The following is an 18,209-nucleotide window of genomic DNA, read 5'->3' as shown; positions in this document are numbered from 1 at the left end:
CGCCCCCCAAACTCCCACGCCCACCTGCGCCCGGGCACCTGGCTGGCCATGCACCTACCCTACCTCCCAATTATCTGGACTGGCTTCTACTCTTACAGTACGCCCAACATGTCTTAAGATAAGCAGCGCGATATGATCATCATCATCAGGGAGGGGACAGGGGGGCCTTGTACACGCCAAGAGCTAGCAAAACTAGTGCAAGCTAGCCACTGCTCGTACGGCCTTGTACAGTTCAGGCCCAACATTATTCCCTCCTCCTCCTTGTGCGTTACGGCGGCCGAACAACTAAGCCTGGCCTCAAAAGGATACATGATCTCCGATGTATGCCCGGCCACAGGAACAAGATCTAGTGTGCGCAATATTCTACACTGGTGAAAGCTTTTGATGCACTACTAGGTGGGTTTAGCTGGTTTTTAAATTGGTGCTCCTAGGTTAGCACGTAGTGGAAATTGATCCCTACTACCTTCATCAAAAACAAAAGAAAAATTGATCCCTTGCATGCATGCATGCATGGATGCTCTTGCCCGAGAGACATGGGGTGGTGCCGACGGGTAACCACGGGCCGGGCTGTACGTACAGTGGTGGGATCAGTACGTAGCAGGCATATGTTCGGCGTATCGACGGCATTGACTCCGTTGGAACTCGGGAGATTTCTCCCGGGGACAAGACAAACTCGTTCAAACCAACGTACGTTCGCCGCTCGCAAATTTTTTCAGCTTCTTCGGGTGCGTGCAGTACAATGCCGTACCATAGGATCGGCATGCTGTTGCGGTTTGTGTGGACAAACACCACTTGTCCATCGACCATGGGGGGCAAATGCATGGAGGGAAGCGTGGAACTATCATGGCAAGTAGTTCGATCCGATTCTTATTGACCGGGGAGCCGATCAAAATTTAGAGGCCTCCACATGCCACTCGGGCATCGACCCATCTTTTTTTATTAACATTAAGAAAAAAGAATATAACTAAAATGGAATTGGCAATATAATTTTTAGAGACTTTTGAAACAAAAAAAGGGGGGGGGGGGAGGGGGGGGGGGTTGCAACCGTTATTTCGATAAGAAAGATTAGTTACACACAAGATATGTTTTCCTTTCTCACTTCCTCTACAAACCAAACGGTATTGATAATTAACCATTTTCGGCACTACCGCCAAAGGACTTGCCATGGTAAAAGGGAGAAGGAGGAAGAAGCACACTTGAAGAGCGCAGTACAATGGGGAGTATATACTTCAATAACAATTTGAGTTAATTAAATTTTTGGCCAACAAGTTAACTAATGAGATTTTTTGAACTACCTATGGTTTTTCTAGATCTAAGTCGTCTGAGATGTAGATCTAAGGACAATTTGGCAAAACGCAATTGGACAGGATCTCGAAGATGTAGCTTCTATGATCATGATGGATCTATCAAACACCTCTTTCTTGATTGCCCAATGGCCAAAATTTTATGGCGGTCTGTCCATATAGCGTTTAACATTTCTCCTCCAAATAGCATTCACACATTATTTGGGACGTGGCTAAATGGAGTTGAGACACAAACAACGAAACATATCCGTGTAGGAGTATGTGCTTTATTATGGGCTATATGAAACTACAGGAACGATTTGGTATTTAACAGAACAACACATATTTATTTCTTGCAGGTTATCTTCCGGGCCACTACATTGATCCGTATGAGGTCGCTACTCACTCCGATGGATTTCAGGGAGCGTATGGCTACTGGGTCTATCCGTTGGGAGACGGTAGCGCGAGCTATCTTTAACCGGTTTGGATGGTGGTCATGTAATAGGATAGGTGTTTAGTTTCCTATCTATCTTTATTCCGCCGGTTGTGGCTATCCCGTTTCCATGTTTTTAGCTCTATGTGAGCATTTTTGCTTTTTGAGACCTGGAGACTTTGTTGAACTGTTTGCTTATTAATAAATCGGCCGCATGCATCGATCTGATGTAGAGCCCGGAGGATAACCTCCTTTTCGAAGAAAAAAAAAGTCGTCTGAGATGTTCTTATGTCTAAGCCAATGGTGCTCTGCATTGAGATTTTCTTATGGCTGTAGTGAATCAAGATTAGACCAAATGGCTAGCACCATCAAACCTAAACTTACGAAAATCTTGCAGGGATTGGGTCTTTTTTGGACGGCCTATTTGCTATCCATGACAATATGCCAAACTTCTGCGTTATTACTTCCTCCTTTTGGGTTTACAACTTCTGTATAAAAAAAATACACCAAGCCATCCTTGATTTTCAATATAACCACACAAATTTGACTTTATTTAGTTACGTTGAGGCCCATGCTCTAATTGATTTAGTGTTGCATACATTGAGATGACACTGTGCTAATTAAACACAATTTAACAAAAAAATGAAGTTTTGGGAAAGCAAGGTCGTATGAAGGCCTTGTATTTGCATTTTGCTTTGTAATAAAATAGTTAGGAACCGGTATAGGGCATTCCTCGGATATGCTTGGACTGGTTCTTGATGGTGAAAACCTATAATCTTGTCTTTGGAGGTTGGATCCAGGGACGACGGTGCTTGCTTGTCGCTCCCTTCCTGAGGGCATTGTTGTTGAAGAATGTCGTTGTCCTTGTGCTGTCATGAGATGGTTGGTGTGGATATGACCATATATGTAGCTTGTTGACCACGGATTTGATCGCTTCAATTTTTTTTCCCGCAATTAGGCATAGCTTTGGTCTTATATGACTTTGCTATTTGTCAGCGTGTTTTTTTGTGTATGCATGTTGATATTGGTTGTGTGCTTCCTAACTATGCAGAGGATGATTTATGTGCTCATTGTGTCCGTATCCTCTTAATGCTTCATTTTGAGTCAATAAAATTCACCGTTTGTCGAAAAATTTGATTCGGTGTTGCATGCAGTGAGCTGAATGTGCTAATTAAAGACAATTAACAAGAAATAAATGAAGTTTCTGGAAAGCAGGCCGTATGAGGGCCTTGTATTACATTTTATTTTGTAAAGATTTAGTTAGGGACCTTGTAAGGGCACTCACAATGATTGCCTCTTAGCACAATTTCATAGGTAAAATATTGATGTGCCACAATATTTAAAGAAGGGAGTGGGGTAGGGCGATTCGGCTCTCGAGCTCATCTGCTCCCTTGGGAGAACAGTAATTCAAAAAAAAAATACTAGATTTTTTTCTTCAGAAAATCTGTTTTTTGGGCATAGAAGATGTTTGAGAGCGTGATTTCCGTGCCAAATTTAGTGGTATTTGTACATGTAAGGCACTGTTTGTTTGGGATGTTGCTTCTACTTTTGCAACGCTTTTACTTTGACAAAAAAAGCCACAAAAGCTTCTAAATAGGGGCTTTTTCTTCGGCTTTTGGCTTATGAATCAATATTGTTATATGATGGTATAAGCCAAAAGCCAAAGAAAAAAGCACCTATTTAGGAGCTTTTTTTGGCTTTTTTGTCAAAGTGTAAAAAGCTGCAAAAGCAGAAGTAAAAAACCCAACCAAACAGGGCCTAAGTAGCTCTCAGCAAATTTTTTTTTAACAAAAATTAGGGTCTGTGAGAAAGTTTATTGTTCACCCACTGTTCGGACCGATTTTTCTCTTTTCTGCCACGAGCTCCTCGGATGTACGAACACGATGAAATTTTTCCCGGACATCACGCACTCGAACATCTTCCATGACAAAAGAATTCAATTTTTTTTGAACTTTTCCAGTATTTTCTTTAAATTACTGTTCACTTGGAGCAGATGAGCCTCGGATCAGAAATGAATATTCGGAAGGAGAGTTGTATGTAACTCATGTGCAGATACAACTCTTACCTCTTTTCACCATGCAATACAATTACCGTGTGACTTCTCTCCCTATGTTTCTGTCTTTCCCTTCCGTCCACAATTAGGCTATAATATTTAGATGCAAACATGATATCTAAATCGGTTAAATGTATTATCACTTACATACAACATCTAAGAGATAATGCATTGGTAGTTGTCTCTAAATTGTTTCCACCATCTAGGATGATGCGTTAAGAGCCATTGCATTGAGAACACCCTAAACACAGAAGGATGGGGTAATAAATAGGCAAAGCTTCGCCTATATACTAGAAAATAGGCCACTTGGCAAAATCTTTTACTGTTCTATAGTTGTGATTGTCTTGTTTTCATTTTGTTCTACAATACTTTGTCATAATTTATGCTACATCAACAAGATCCATCTGCTTCAATTTTCATATTAACTGTGTCTTGATCAGATTGATGTGCATATAATTCGAACTGTATTAAAGTTTATGCCCTCTGTGGTAATCAAGTAATCACAGCTGAACAATTCATATAGTAAGTCTGTTTTGATATGAGTAAATCTAGAGTAAAAGGAGGAGAAAGTCACAATCTTATGAAGAGAAAAGCCAAAAGTTGAAAGATGATATGAGCAGTAGCACCTTGGCTGGTTCTTAGCACAATTATTAACAGATGATACTACAACCAAACTTGCAAGAGGTTGGGACCATGCTGCCACTCCTGGTAAGCCTCAGCAGTTCCAGATTGAGTTTGAAGGCTTGAAGCACTTAAAAAGGGCAATCCTGTATAAATTATAACCGAATCAGGTTAGGACAAACGCAAAGAGGTAAATTAAAACAGGTACCAAAGTTTTGGGGAACACACCTTCCTTAAAAAGTGACAGCCCAACCAAAGCACAGGATACAGAAATGGCTTAAAGAACAATCACCAACACCAAGGTTCGCGGCATTTCTAATTGTTTTTTCATAAGATCACTTTAATTAATTTGTGAGTTTGACATGCCAGTACAGTGTGGTCAGTGAGTGGATCTGGGAGAGGAGACCCTCAGGCCCCTGCCTGTCTATAAATACATGCTCCTGAGGCCAGTTCTTCTTAGGCATTGCTTCCATTCTCCTTCACCTGCTCCACCACCCATATATTTAGTACCAGCACTAGCATCTCCCACCGGGCCATCACTTGTACTACCTCAGGAAACCCAGCTCATTTGGATCAACATACAGATCATGAGGTCTTCACTTATGGTCCTGGCTTCTCTTCTCCTTCTCCTGGTTCTGGCTACAACAGCACATGGTATGCTCCATGCATGGCTGGCTGCCCACTCTTGTCTATTTCGCTCTTGCATTTGGTGGCTCTTTTGGGAGTGCCGCATATTCTGGATCAGTGCTCACTGGAATGAAACTCCTTTCTTTGGAAATGCAGGGATTCGGCTGGACAGGCACCTGCATGAGGCACTCGGCAACAAGGTCAGTACCATGTACCCTGTATATGATCAGTGATCCTGATTCCTGATCCAGGCAGTTCTTCCTGCCTGAAACTGAATCTGAAACGATTTTTGGCAAATTTTGCTCATCTCTTCTCCGCTTCTCTTGTGTATCCAGCAGGAACAACTGGCCGGGCAGCCACAAAAATCCAATGACGCCGCTGATTCTACCGGCAGCAGCAAGCCCTGCACGTCGGATGGGAATTGCTCAGGTACAGCAATGGAGCAGACGCCTCATACTGCCATTGTTGTGAAGGATAGAGACCACAACCAAGTGGTGGCTAGTGCGTTCGCGCGGCCCGCCGTACCAAAGTTCCACGAAGATTACTACGGGCCGGGCGGCCATGAACCTAATCACCACTAAGCCGCTCGCTCGCTGAATTGAATATCCACCCCCACCTCCCTTTGCAGGGCGCAGCAGCTTACTGAGCCTAATTACCTTCGTGTGGTAGCAGTACCAGTTCAACTGTCCTAAACACTATCCTAATGCTGCTGCGTACGTCTTGGCTTGGAGCTTGGGTGATGTAAAAGGAGAAGCATTAGCTAATGTTGTGTACCTGAAAACCTGAGTTTTTAGCTCTCTGCATGCATCGTCGGTTTGGTTTTCACCCGCGCGCTACTGTTGTGATCCCAAGTTCCCAGCATGTTCCTCTCTTTCTGTGGATGCATTTGCATGCAGTGGCGTTTGTGCGTGGCCCATAGTTCCATTTCTGGTTCTGAGCAGCAACGGTACTACTATAGCACACACATGTCACATGCATGTCAGGATATAGTAAAACAAATGCAGTGAGTTAAAAAAAAAGGCACAGTAAAAGTCTTTTTGTAGTAATAGAAGAAACTCATAACCACTCTAGTCACCGGCCACGCATTGACAATTCGTATTTTTTTGTTTTGAGGGGAACAATTCGGTTTTCGGACCATGTACAGTAGACACGGCGCTGTAGATCGTAGCTAGATTTCGTATAATACCACGTTAAAAGCACGTTGCAGCGTTTAAAGGTTAAAAGCACGTAGCATATTTTAGCTTCCTTGAGTTGTGGCAGCTAGCAGCCTTAATCTAAATCTAACAGGGAGGGTCTCTTTGGTGCGTGCAGGAAAGGCGAAAAAGCCACCGTCGCCGCACACTCACGCCGAACCGGAAGAGGCATCAGCCAAGCATCAGGTCAGTGCAGTCGCAGGTCGCAGCGCACGCATTCCTTTCTTTTCCCCCCGGATTTTCGGGCTCTGACCGGAATGGCTAATGCGTCTGTTTTCAGATACCCCCGAAGAGGAAGGACGGTCACGCTCAGGTGACCAGCCACGGCGAGCAGGAGGAAGCGCCGTTGCCACGGCAACCGCAGCAGAAGACATGGTCGCGCCGGACGCTGCCGCGGCGGCCAAAACAGCAGGAGACGAGGACGTACCCGGACCTGATCGACATCGCCGGGATGGACTACTCGCCGGCCGCCAGAAAGCCTCCCATCCACAACTGAATCTAACGAGGGCACACGGATCGATCGATATATTGGAGCTGAAGTACCTAGTTTATTATTATAGTAGATTACCAGTACGCGGCTACTGGTTTATTAGTTTTGTGGAGCTACTATTAGCTTATGGATCCTCATGGAATAGAATAGTGCGGTACAGCTAATTGATCAAGTGTGGTGACTGATATATATTACTCGTATGATGCTACGGGACAGAGACAGCGTCGCCGGAATCGCTGCGCCTTTTGTGAAGACTCAAGACGATCGTCCTACTGGCAGTACACACCAAAACTTGGCGTTTCCCTCTCGAGTTTCCCGCGATTTGTAGTAGTAACATGCATGCATGCATGCCCGTGTATGTAAAATAGCACCGCCGTTTTGACCACTGGTTATACTATATAGCTTCGCTGTGAGAATGTGAGATCGACGCCGGCCGATTTCATTTATGTGCATGTGACACATCGAACAGATTGATTAATGGTAATGGAGTGTGTTCCACTTAACGAGCTAGTCCATTTGTCCGATTAGTTAAGAGCTGCTCGGTGAGAGACACGGCAAGGAGAGGTTCGGCACATGCAGTGTGTGCGACTGTACTGTTGTCTGTGCATGCAGCCCGGTGGTTAACGCTGTCACAGCTGCGTACTGGGCGCATGTTTAGTGCATGCAGTGGCGCCGCGCCGGTACCGTGGAACCACCATGCATGCATGCATGGCCGATGGCCGGACCTGGCACGCGTTGCTGTCGTGCGTTCGCGACGGACACGCCGTCGCTTTCCGGCGACGCCAGAGCGCGACTGAGCCTCGACAGGAGGAGGGCAGGCAGCGTCCATGCACATGGCCGTGTTCCTGCGCCGCTGCACGGAGCCAGAGCCACCCCGCCCGGCCCGCCGAGATGGCGATCGATGTGGGCTACGGCGTGGGATAGATATAGATCAGCGCGCGTAGTCGCATGCATGGCACCGGCACTGCATCGACGGTGGACTGGGCCGAACGACGGATGCGGCGCCGGCCGGCAGGCTTGACTTGTGTTGCACTCAACGGAGCTAAGGCACCGTTGTATATGGTGCTTGTCAGAATGTCAACCTTGTCATGCATGCATGCATGTCAGCGTACGCGCCGGCCGGCATGCCCATCCGTGCATGACTCGGTGACTCCATTAATGGTGGTCGTCTACTCGTCAAGCGTTGGAACTTGGAGGCCACGCCCATGTAAATAATAATAATCATATAAAAGAACGGTAGAAGTAAACGGCGACACAGAGCATGTATTCTGATGCACGTACCACTGTAAAACTTCTGAATCCTGGTGTGTACGTTCACTTCTCCTCGAGACGACAGAGGGAGGAGGGAGTGGTTGTGCCTTCACTTCTCTTCTCCATCGGTCATGCACGCATGCCTTGGGATGTGTACTTCCTAGCAGACGTACGTTGAAGATGCACGTATAGTAGTACCGTTACGTTGTTTGGTTCTGACGAGATCGTTTTGTTTAGTGATTCCTGTGCTTGATTTTGTATGTGTGGCTCCATGCGTGCTGACAAGCACCTGACGCTCTTGATGATATCGCCTGCCTGCGTGCCGCTCTGATCGATCGGAAACGAACTATGCTGCACCTCGTATGGAACAAAACGGATGTATGCATGTTTTCACTGTCCAGTGGACTATTAGAGGCTGGTTAATAATATAGACAGTTCCTATAGCAAGTTGTCATGTCATTTATAGCCAATCTAATGGCCAATACGTATAATAGTTAGCTATAACAAGTACTACTTTATGAACATATGACCCACCTTCCACTCTCTCGAACCTTCTTGGAGCTCGTGTTACAGCCGGCTGTAAGTCTACAGCCCGCTTCTCTTCTTTCTCTTCTTCTCTCTCTTCCAACTCAGCAACAATATAATATTTAAATCCTTATAGCCCGCTTACGTCACCTTATTATACTTGGTTTTATAGGACAAGCCGACTATAGGATTGGGTCAAAAAACTCGAGGACCTCTCTTGAGCCAACGTACCGCGTATTAGGAGTTTAGGACCAAACTGAACACAAAACTGGTTACGTATTAAGAAGAGTGTGGCTAGGTCTCAATCGAATAAGACTTAACCAAATTTCAGTCAAATGACATGACATGTATAAGAAAGAAAGAAAGAATTACACGGATCTGAATGTAAGATCGCATAAATATAGATCGACTGAGACATAACGAAGTCTCAATCGACTGAGATTTAGCAAATTGAATGAAAAATATATTCTGAGCAGGCCAGCCTTAGAAAAAAAAACAATTCATCAATTAAATATTTTTCGTAATATTAAATCAGTCCGTTTAGAATGAAGGGGTCTAGGTTCTTGGATCGAAAACCGACGATCAAATTGTCGTCTTCTTTCTCCAACCGTCTTTCCCCACATATTGTTTGTCTTCTTTCTCTACTCTCCCATGACACATTTCTTCTCCTTTAACATATCACCATCATCCGCTCTAAAAATACTCCCTTATTTTTCACGGACTTCCACCATCAGGGCGAAACAGAGAACCCAAGTATTTTTCTCAAAAAACCAAGGCATCATTGGAGCATCTTCATCAACTTCATCTACACCAATTCCATCTACAACACCAACCCTCATCTCCATCCCTGGCTGCATCAAGGTGCAATTGATGTAGATTCACTACAATCACTTCTCAGTGTTAATTGTTGTTTGTAGTTGATGCTTCATGTTTTGTGGGTGAAATGTTTTAATTTTGAGGTTTTATGCATACTTGTGGGTATCAAGCAAGTCCAACAGAATTGTTAAATTATATCTTCTCTAAAATTGTTCGGGTATAGGAGAGAGAAAAAGTGGAGAATCCTTTTTGTATCTCCTCAAGGAGATTACCTAAATCTCATTACGTATGAACTTTTCCTACAGACTACCGCATGGAACCCACTCGTCAATGACTTCCAGGGCACATCGGCACATGGCATGGGATGGGCGGTGCACGACATGTACGCGACGACACAACATGAGGTGGTAGGAAGGAAAATTGAGGATGTGGGTGCACTGGCCGACCGTAATGGAGGAGATGAATGGGGTGGTTTTAGGGGTGCACGAGGATGAAGAAGGTGCAATGAGGCAATGTGTCGGGGGGGGGGGGGGGGGGCTAGCTAGGGAGCTTATGGTAGGGCATCGGTGTTGGATGGTGGTTGGAGTGGGTGGTGATGACAACGATTTGGCAGCATGGAAATTTCCCTGTCCATGCCGCTTCCTCGCCTGCACCTTCTAGACTTTTACCAGTTCACTAGTTGGTTTGTTATTTGAAGAGAAGATAGAAATTTAATGCTTTACCTAAGTTTTTTGGGATAGTAAACCATTTAGATCATCTGTTGGAGCACATTTTTGGTAATATTTTCTGTTTTTCGGGATAGCAAATGAGTTTAACTAGATGATACCTCGCGCGTTGCTGCGGGGTCTTTTGATGATTTTTTTGAGAAAAGCCGATATCAAAATTGATGCAACAAACTATATAGAAAATGCGCGGATGATATCAGATATCAACAATTGACGCAAATACATGTACACCAGCATGACGATATATTTTAAGTATTGTACCACTAAAAGACATCTAGAAGTGTGAGAATCTCGGCTATAATATTAATAGGTGGCAATCAAGGCAACGATTATTTATACTATAAATGGCATGGAGGGAACTGGAGCATGTATCTTCATTGTACCATAGCTTGGTGTTGCCCTACATGGTGTAAAATTGTAAATTGTTGGGGAACACAGTAATTTCAAAAAAAAATCTACGCACACGCAAGATCCATCTAGGTGATGCATAGCAACGAGAGGGGAGAGTGTTGTCTACGTACCCTCGTAGACTGAACGCGGAAGCGTTATGACAACGCGGTTGATATAGTCGTACGTCTTCACGATCCGACCGATCCTAGTACCGAAAGTACGACACCTCCGCGATCTGCACACGTTCAGCTCGGTGACGTCCCACGAACTCTCGATCCAGCTGAGTGTCGAGGGAGAGCTTCGTCAGCATGACGGCGTGATGACGGTGATGATGAAGTTACCGGCGCAGGGCTTCGCCTAAGCACTGCAACGGTATGACCGAGGTGGATTATGGTGGAGGGGGGCACCGCACACGGCTAGACAATGTCAACTTGTGGGTTTATGGGGTGCCCCCCTCCCTCGTATATAAAGGAGTGGAGGAGGGAGGAGGGCCGGCCCTCTATGACGCGCCCTGGAGGAGTCCTACTCCCACCGGGAGTAGGATTCCCCCCCTTCCCTAGTTGGACTAGGAGAGGAAGGAAGGGGGAGGAAGGAGGAAGGAAAGGGGGGGGGAGGGGGGCGGCCCCCACCCAATTCGGATTGGGCTTGGGGGGGCCCTCCTAGGCTCCCTTCTCCTCTCTCCCACTATGGCCCAATAAGGCCCATATACTTCCCGGGGGTTCCGGTAACCTCCCGGTACTGGTAAATGCCCGAACTCACCCGGAACCATTCCGATGTCTAAACATAGTCATCCAATATATCGATCTTTATGTATCGACCATTTCGAGACTCCTCGTCATGTCCGTGATCATATCACTAGTAGAAAAAGGGTCAAATGTCAAGCACATTAGTGCCGGTTTGCTTTTGAGCCGGCACTAATGTGTGCATTAGTGCCGGTTCCAACGGCTAGCCAGCCGCTTTCATTAGTACCGGTTCGTGGCCGACCTTTAGCACCGGTTCGTGCCACGGACCGGTACTAAAGTGAGGGGTGGCAGGATGTTGTCAGTCCGGGGCCCCTCCAGCACCTTTAGTACCGGTTCATGGCACAAACCGGTGCTAAAGGTCGTCCTACATAAACCCTTCCTCCACCCGAGCTCGCTCTGTTCTTCCCCTTTCCCCTCTCCTCTCTGTTCTTCCCCTCTTCCTCTCGAGCTCATCACACATTTTGCCCAAAATTTGTCAAGATTTGAAGGCCCCCATCCATTCAAATGATCACAAAGGTTAGCAACTTTGTCCTTTCATCTCTCATTGCTAGATTAGCTCTTGCAATGCTTTGTATAGTGATTAATTTATGAGTTTAGTAATTTGGTAGAAAATATATGTGCTAGTATTTGATTTATATGCAATTTGTGGTCAAAACTAACACTTAGTTTGCATATGTAGGTGTGGTTTACTTAGTGCCTTCTAAATCTCCGTCGTAACCATAGTCGATCGCCCGCACCGTTCCGTCGCCGGCACCACCTTGTGGTGAGCCTCTTGTTCATGAATGTTTTACATTACCAAATTGATGTTTGTGTGATTTGGATATATAGTTACTAGTATAATTATCTTACCCGTACGTTGTTTGTTATACATAGTGCCATGGTTTTGATATCCGTCCCCGTCGGCCCTCGTCCTTGTTATGATTCGAATGTGGTATATTCTCTTTTAAAACTAGTTGTTGCATTTCGTGTTTATGACAAATTATGCCCATCAAGTTGACATAGATATTTTTGTCTAGGAGGTTTGTGAACCGGAAATTCCAACCGAACCTATTGTCGAGAGGTTAAATTTAGTTGAAAGAGAAAACGAGTATTTGAAAGAAAAATTGAAAAGAATTGAGGGGGGAGAAGATGGAATTGGAGTTGCATGTTGCCGTTGTCGTCGATGATCACAAGATCAAGATGGAGAAAATGCGCTTGAAGATTAGAAAGATTAGAAAATATGCCATTGATAGTGAGGCTTGGTATCATTATGCTGTTGGATCAATTGTTACCTTAGTTGCGATCTTGATCGCATTTGTTGTTGCATTTAAATTCTTTAGTTAGAGAGTTATTTGTTTGTTGCATTTAAGTCTTGTATGAACTTTATGTATGAACTTGTATTAATTTGGTCTATTCGGTGTTGTGTAATGAAGATGAGCCGACAATGGATGTACGATGACCGATGCTCTTCCGAGTTCATTAATGACGTGCAAACTTTTCTGCTTGCGCCTGTGGCAAACAAGCGGGCGGATGGTTTTATGCCTTGTCCATGTTTAGTCTATAAGAATGATCACAATTACTCTACGTCAAGAACCATTCACGTCCACCTGTTTAAGTCCGGTTTCATGCCCCACTATAATGTTTGGACCAAGCACGGAGAAAGAGGGGTTATGATGGAAGACAATGAAGAAGAAGAGGACGACGACAACTATCCTGGCCATGGGTTCCCTGAATACGATGATACAACAATGGGGGAAGAAGCTGAGCCAACAATGTGGGAAGAAGCTGAAGAAGAGGCATCAGATGAGCCCACTGATGATCTAGGTCGGGCCATTGCCGATGCAAAGAGAAACTGCGCAAGTGATTTGGAGAAGAAGAAGTTGCAGCGCATGTTAGAGGATCACAAGAAATTGTTGTACCCGAATTGCGAAGCTGACAAGAAAAAGTTGGGCACTACACTGGAATTGCTGCAATGGAAGGCAGAGAATGGTGTATCTGACAAGGGATTTGGAAAGTTGCTGGTAATGATAAAGAATATGCTTCCAAAGGACAATGAATTGCCCGAGAGTACGTACGAAGCAAAGAAGGCTGTCTGCCCTCTAGGGTTAGAGGTGCAGAAGATACATGCATGCCCTAATGACTGCATCCTCTACCGCGGTGAGTACGAGGATTTGAACGCTTGCCCGGTATGCGGTGCATTGCGCTATAAGATCAGGCGCGATGACCCTGGTGATGTCGAGGGCGAGCGCCCCAGGAAGAAGATTCCTGCCAAGGTGATGTGGTATGCTCCTATAATACCACGGTTGAAACGTTTGTTCCAAAACAAAGAGCATGCCAAGGCGATGCGATGGCACAGAGAAGACCGTAAGAAAGACGGAAAGTTGAGAGTACCCGTTGATGGGTCGCAGTGAAGAAAAATTGAGAGAAAGTATGGGAAGGAGTTTGCAGATGACGCGAGGAACGTATGGTTTGGTCTAAGCGCAGATGGCATTAATCCTTTTGGGGAGCAGAGCAGCAACCATAGCACCTGGCCTGTGACTCTATGTTTGTATAACCTTCCTCCTTGGTTGTGCATGAAGCGGAAGTTCATTATGATGCCAGTGCTCATCCAAGGCCCTAAGCAACCCGGCAACGACATTGATGTGTACCTAAGGCCATTAGTTGAAGAACTCTTACAGATGTGGAATGGAACAGGTGTACGTGCGTGGGATGAGCACATGGGGGAAGAATTTGACCTAAAGGCCTTGCTGTTCGTGACCATCAATGATTGGCCTGCTCTCAGTAACCTTTCAGGAGAGACAAACAAGGGATACCGCGCATGCACGCACTGTTTGGATGATACCGACAGTATATATTGGGACAATTGTAGGAAGAATGTGTACCTGGGACATCGTCGATTTCTTCCGAGCAGGCATCCCGTAAGAAAGAAAGGCAAGCATTTCAAAGGTGAGGCGGATCACCGGACGAAGCCTCGCCACCGTACTGGTGCTGATGTACATGATATGGTCAAGGATTTGAAGGTAGTCTTTGGAAAGGGTCCTGGCGAACAACCTGTTCCGAATGACGCTGACGGACGCGCACCCATGTGGAAGTAGAAATATACATTTTGGGACCTGCCCTATTGGAAAGATCTAGAGGTCCGCTCTGCAATCGACGTGATGCACGTGACGAAGAATCTTTGCGTGACCCTGCTTGGCTTCTTGGGCATGTATGGGAAGACAAAAGATACACCTGAGGCACGGAAAAAGTTCCAGAACCTAAAGTCTCATGACTGCCATGTGATTATGACGCAACTGCTTCCGGTTGCATTGAGGGGGCTTCTACCGGATAACGTTCGATTAGCCATTGTGAAGCTATGTGCATTCCTCAATGCAATCTCTCAGAAGGTAATCGATCCAGAAATCATATCAAGGTTAGAGAATGATTTGGTGCAATGTCTTGTCAGTTTCGAGTTGGTGTTCCCACCATCCTTCTTCAACATCATGACGCACGTCCTAGTTCACCTATGCGAAGAGATTAGCATTTTGGGTCCTGTATTTCTACACAATATGTTCCCCTTTGAGAGGTTCATGGGAGTCTTAAAGAAATATGTTCATAACCGTGCTAGGCCAGAAGGAAGCATCTCCAAGGGCCATGAAAATGAGGAGGTCATTGAGTTTTGTATTGACTTTATTCCTGACCTTAAGCCGATTGGTGTTCCTGAATCGCGGCATAAGGGCAGACTGGATGGAAAAGGCACGCTAGGAGGGAATCAAAAAATATGTATGGACAGACATTCTCTCACTGAAGCACACTACACAGTTATACAGAATTCCGCCTTGCTAGCTCCGTATATGGACGAACACAAGAATTTTCTACGCTCCAAACACCCGGAGCGGTCTGATGACTGGATTACACATGAACAAACCAGGAGTTTCGCCGGCTGGTTGCAGACACATACCATGCATGACGCCTGTATTGAAGATGACCTGTACTCGCTGTCCCAGTTACCATCTTCAAATATAATGACTTTCAAAGGGTACGAGATAAATGATAATACATTTTACACGATCGCCCAAGATAAGAAGAGCACCAACCAAAACAGTGGTGTCCGCTTTGATGCAACAACCAAGACGGGAAAGGAAACATATTATGGTTACATAGAGGAGATATGGGAACTTGACTATGGACGTGATTTGAAGGTCCCTTTGTTTCGGTGCAAATGGGTCAATATGACACGATATGGGGTAACGGAAGACCCGCAGTATGGAATGACAACAGTGGATCTCAACAATCTTGCTTATGCAGACGAACCATTCATCCTAGCTAATGATGTGGCACAGGTTTTCTATGTGAAGGATATGTCTACCAAGCCGAGAAAAAGAAAAGATAAGGAAGCGAATGCATCATACGATGAGCCAAAGCGCCACATAGTTCTTTCTGGGAAACATCGTGGGAGTGGATGACAAGACAGACATGTCAGAAGATTATGAAAAGTTTGATGAAATTGCTCCATTCACAGTGAATATTGACCCGAGCATCCAGTTAAATGATGAAGATTTTCCATGGCTACGGCGCAAAGGGACATACGCGAAGAAAAAATTTCACACCCAAAGATCTGGGATGTGATCGGCTTCACTATCATCAATTTCTTCTGTGTTTCACACCCAGGAGGGAATCTCTGTAATAGTTAGGGTAGTTATGTGTTTTGGCATTTGAAACGCGAAGAAATTTTATGTGCAATCAAATTCTTTCATGCATTTACTGATTTTTTCAGCTAAATGACCCTGAAATTGAAAAGCATTTCAAATGAACTCAGAAAAGGTTGAAAGTTGGCATGGTATCATAATTTCACCCACATAGCATGTGCAAAAAAGTAGAGAGGGTTACCGCAAAAACTGGATGCACTTCGTGTATAAAATGGACAATCTCTTTTGAAGTATCAGGGTTTCGGACGAAAACTCATCCGTTACAAAGGGATTTCATTTTTTAAATAACCTAAGCATTACCAAATTGAATATAATGATAAAACACACTAATATTAAACATAAGAAAAAAGAATCACTGAAAATCTATTTTCAAAGTTAAGTTATTCACAAACTAGTGATTCACACAAATTTCAAATAATTCAAAATGTAAACTACCGGCACTAACAAAAAATTTGTAATTTTTTGTACCTAAGGCAAAAATATTCCCAAAGAAACTCTAAATACAGCAAAAAACAACTCAAAAATAAATAAACCAAAAATAAATAAAGCAAAAAAATAAGAAAATAAAAAAGCCCACCTACTGGGCCAGAGCGGCCTGCATACGACTAGAAACCCAACCTGTAGATGGGCCAGGATGCAGGCCCGCAAGCTCAGTAGACCCACAGGCAGAGTAGCAGAGGTAGGCCCAGAAGGCCTGCTATTGAGAGGAGCTCAATGGAGTGCCCGCGTCGGGGCTTATAAACTGGTCCTGGCGCTCCTCAACTAGCGAGGTGGGACTAAACTTCTGCGCCCCTCGCCTGGCAGCGCACACCCTTTAGTACCGGGTGGTGGCACCAACCGGTACTAAAGGGTGGCCCTTTAGTGCCGGTTGGTGCCACCACCCGGTACTAAAGGTGGGCGCTTCCCGCCGCTTGGCCTGGCCAAAATCAACCTTTAGTACCGGTTGGTGGCTCCAACCGGTACTAAAGGACCATCCTATATAAGAAACACTTACGGAAATTTCGTCAGTTTCCTCCCACTTCTCTCTGCTTCATCGTCGCCGCCCCGTCCTGCGCCGTCGCCGCCGCCGTCGCGCCGCCCCCGTCCTGCGCCGTCGCCGGCCCGTCCCCATCCCCGCACCGGCCCGCGTCCCCGTCCCCGCACCGGCCTGCGTCGCTGTCGCCTCGACCTCGCCCGCGCTGTGAGCCTCTGTCCCCCCTCTCCTCTCCCTCCAATCGAAGCCGCCGCGCGTGCCGCCGGCGCCGTCGCCTTGGCTCGCCGTCGCCGTCGCCTGCACACACAACACATACACACACATACACACACACACATACACAATTTTTGTTCTGTTTTTAGTTTTTAGTTTTTCTGTTTTTAGTTTTTAGTTTTTCTATTATTAGTTATTAGTTTTTTCAGTTTTTTCTGTATTAATGTTATAGAAATGTTAGTTTTTTCTGTATTAATGTTATAGAAATGTTTGTTATATAGAAATGTTAAAGAAAAATTAGTTATACAATTTTAGTTATAGAAATGTTAGTTTTATATATGGTCGATGTTTTTTTAGTTTATTATATTTTTAGTTATAAAATTTAGAATTTGCATATAAGAAATCACAATCCAATCATTTAAAAAATGTTACTTTACTTTTGCGGCATATAGTATTTGTTGTCGACGATGCCCGGCCCGCATCCTCGCCGTCGACCCGTTCGCGACGACGTCCTGCTTCAGAGGACCCATGTCCGGGATTGGGCTCCGCCGGGCTGGCACTGGGAGGTGCTACCTGGAGGGGCGCGACGCTTGGTGAGGAACCCGGCCTCGGGTCCCGTCGTCGACCCTGATCTCCTTTGGTGGCGTTCGCGTGGGCCACATTCGGTGCAGAGGGAGCCGGCCCCGCCGAAGGTGGTGCGTCGTCGTGTTAGGGAGGAGGACGAGCACGTCTCATCTCTACATGGCTGCTATGGACGTCAGGTTCTCCAATACCTGGCAGGTTCTTTGGGCAGATGACCGGAGATATGATCCTGTGATGGTTCCTTGTCTTTGGGTGTCCACCGCCCGCGCCCGAGGAACCACGAGTGGCCTAGATTCTTCTATAGTATTCGATCTTTATTAGCTACCTAGCCAGTGATGTATTCGAGATTATATATTATTTGAGACGATGTATTCGAGATTATATATTATTCGAGACGATGCATATTATGTACTATATGATTCAGTTTTTCCTTATTGATTGCATCCATGCATTGTAATTTGAATACTAAATTGTTTTATATTTCTTCTGTATTAGTTAAATAAAAGCTATGGCGGACAATACCGGCAGAGAGGGAGAAGAGGCCCTGTTCGAGATCATACGCAGCCCTAGCAGGCCAGATGATCTGAATGAAGCAAATGACGGCTCCCAATATCTGAACAATAC

At 45.2% G+C, this 18,209-nt stretch overlaps 1 protein-coding gene across 2 annotated transcripts; it reads left to right on the top strand.

The window, feature by feature from the left end:
- Nucleotides 1-4,837: 4,837 nt before the first annotated feature.
- On the top strand, nt 4,838-6,864 carry LOC109782222 (uncharacterized). 2 transcript variants are annotated; one of them, XM_020340831.4, is made up of 5 exons: nt 4,838-5,044; nt 5,174-5,217; nt 5,356-5,446; nt 6,329-6,396; nt 6,491-6,864. In XM_020340831.4, the coding sequence occupies exons 1-5, from the start codon at nt 4,978-4,980 to the stop codon at nt 6,704-6,706; spliced, it is 486 nt and encodes a 161-aa protein (XP_020196420.1). In that variant the 5' UTR covers nt 4,838-4,977; the 3' UTR covers nt 6,707-6,864. The 2 variants fall into 2 exon arrangements, with proteins under 2 accessions (XP_020196420.1, XP_020196419.1); XM_020340830.4 differs by having other exon boundaries at nt 5,353-5,446.
- The last annotated feature ends 11,345 nt before the right edge of the window (nt 6,865-18,209 follow it).

This window comes from Aegilops tauschii, chromosome 2, assembly GCF_002575655.3.
Source record: "Aegilops tauschii subsp. strangulata cultivar AL8/78 chromosome 2, Aet v6.0, whole genome shotgun sequence".
Taxonomy (NCBI): domain Eukaryota; kingdom Viridiplantae; phylum Streptophyta; class Magnoliopsida; order Poales; family Poaceae; genus Aegilops; species Aegilops tauschii.
The sequence above is the reverse complement of the archived record's forward strand: the minus strand, read 5'-3'. Positions and strand labels throughout refer to the sequence as shown.

What these genes read in the sequence shown, in the direction of transcription:
- LOC109782222 (XM_020340830.4), top strand. Translation starts at nt 4,978, where the DNA reads ATGAGGTCTTCACTTATGGTCCTGGCTTCTCTTCTCCTTCTCCTGGTT. An exon ending in TCTGGCTACAACAGCACATG is followed by an intron (nt 5,045 to 5,173) that starts GTATGCTCCATG and finishes TTGGAAATGCAG; the next exon opens with GGATTCGGCTGGACAGGCAC. An exon ending in ATGAGGCACTCGGCAACAAG is followed by an intron (nt 5,218 to 5,352) that starts GTCAGTACCATG and finishes TTGTGTATCCAG; the next exon opens with CAGGAACAACTGGCCGGGCA.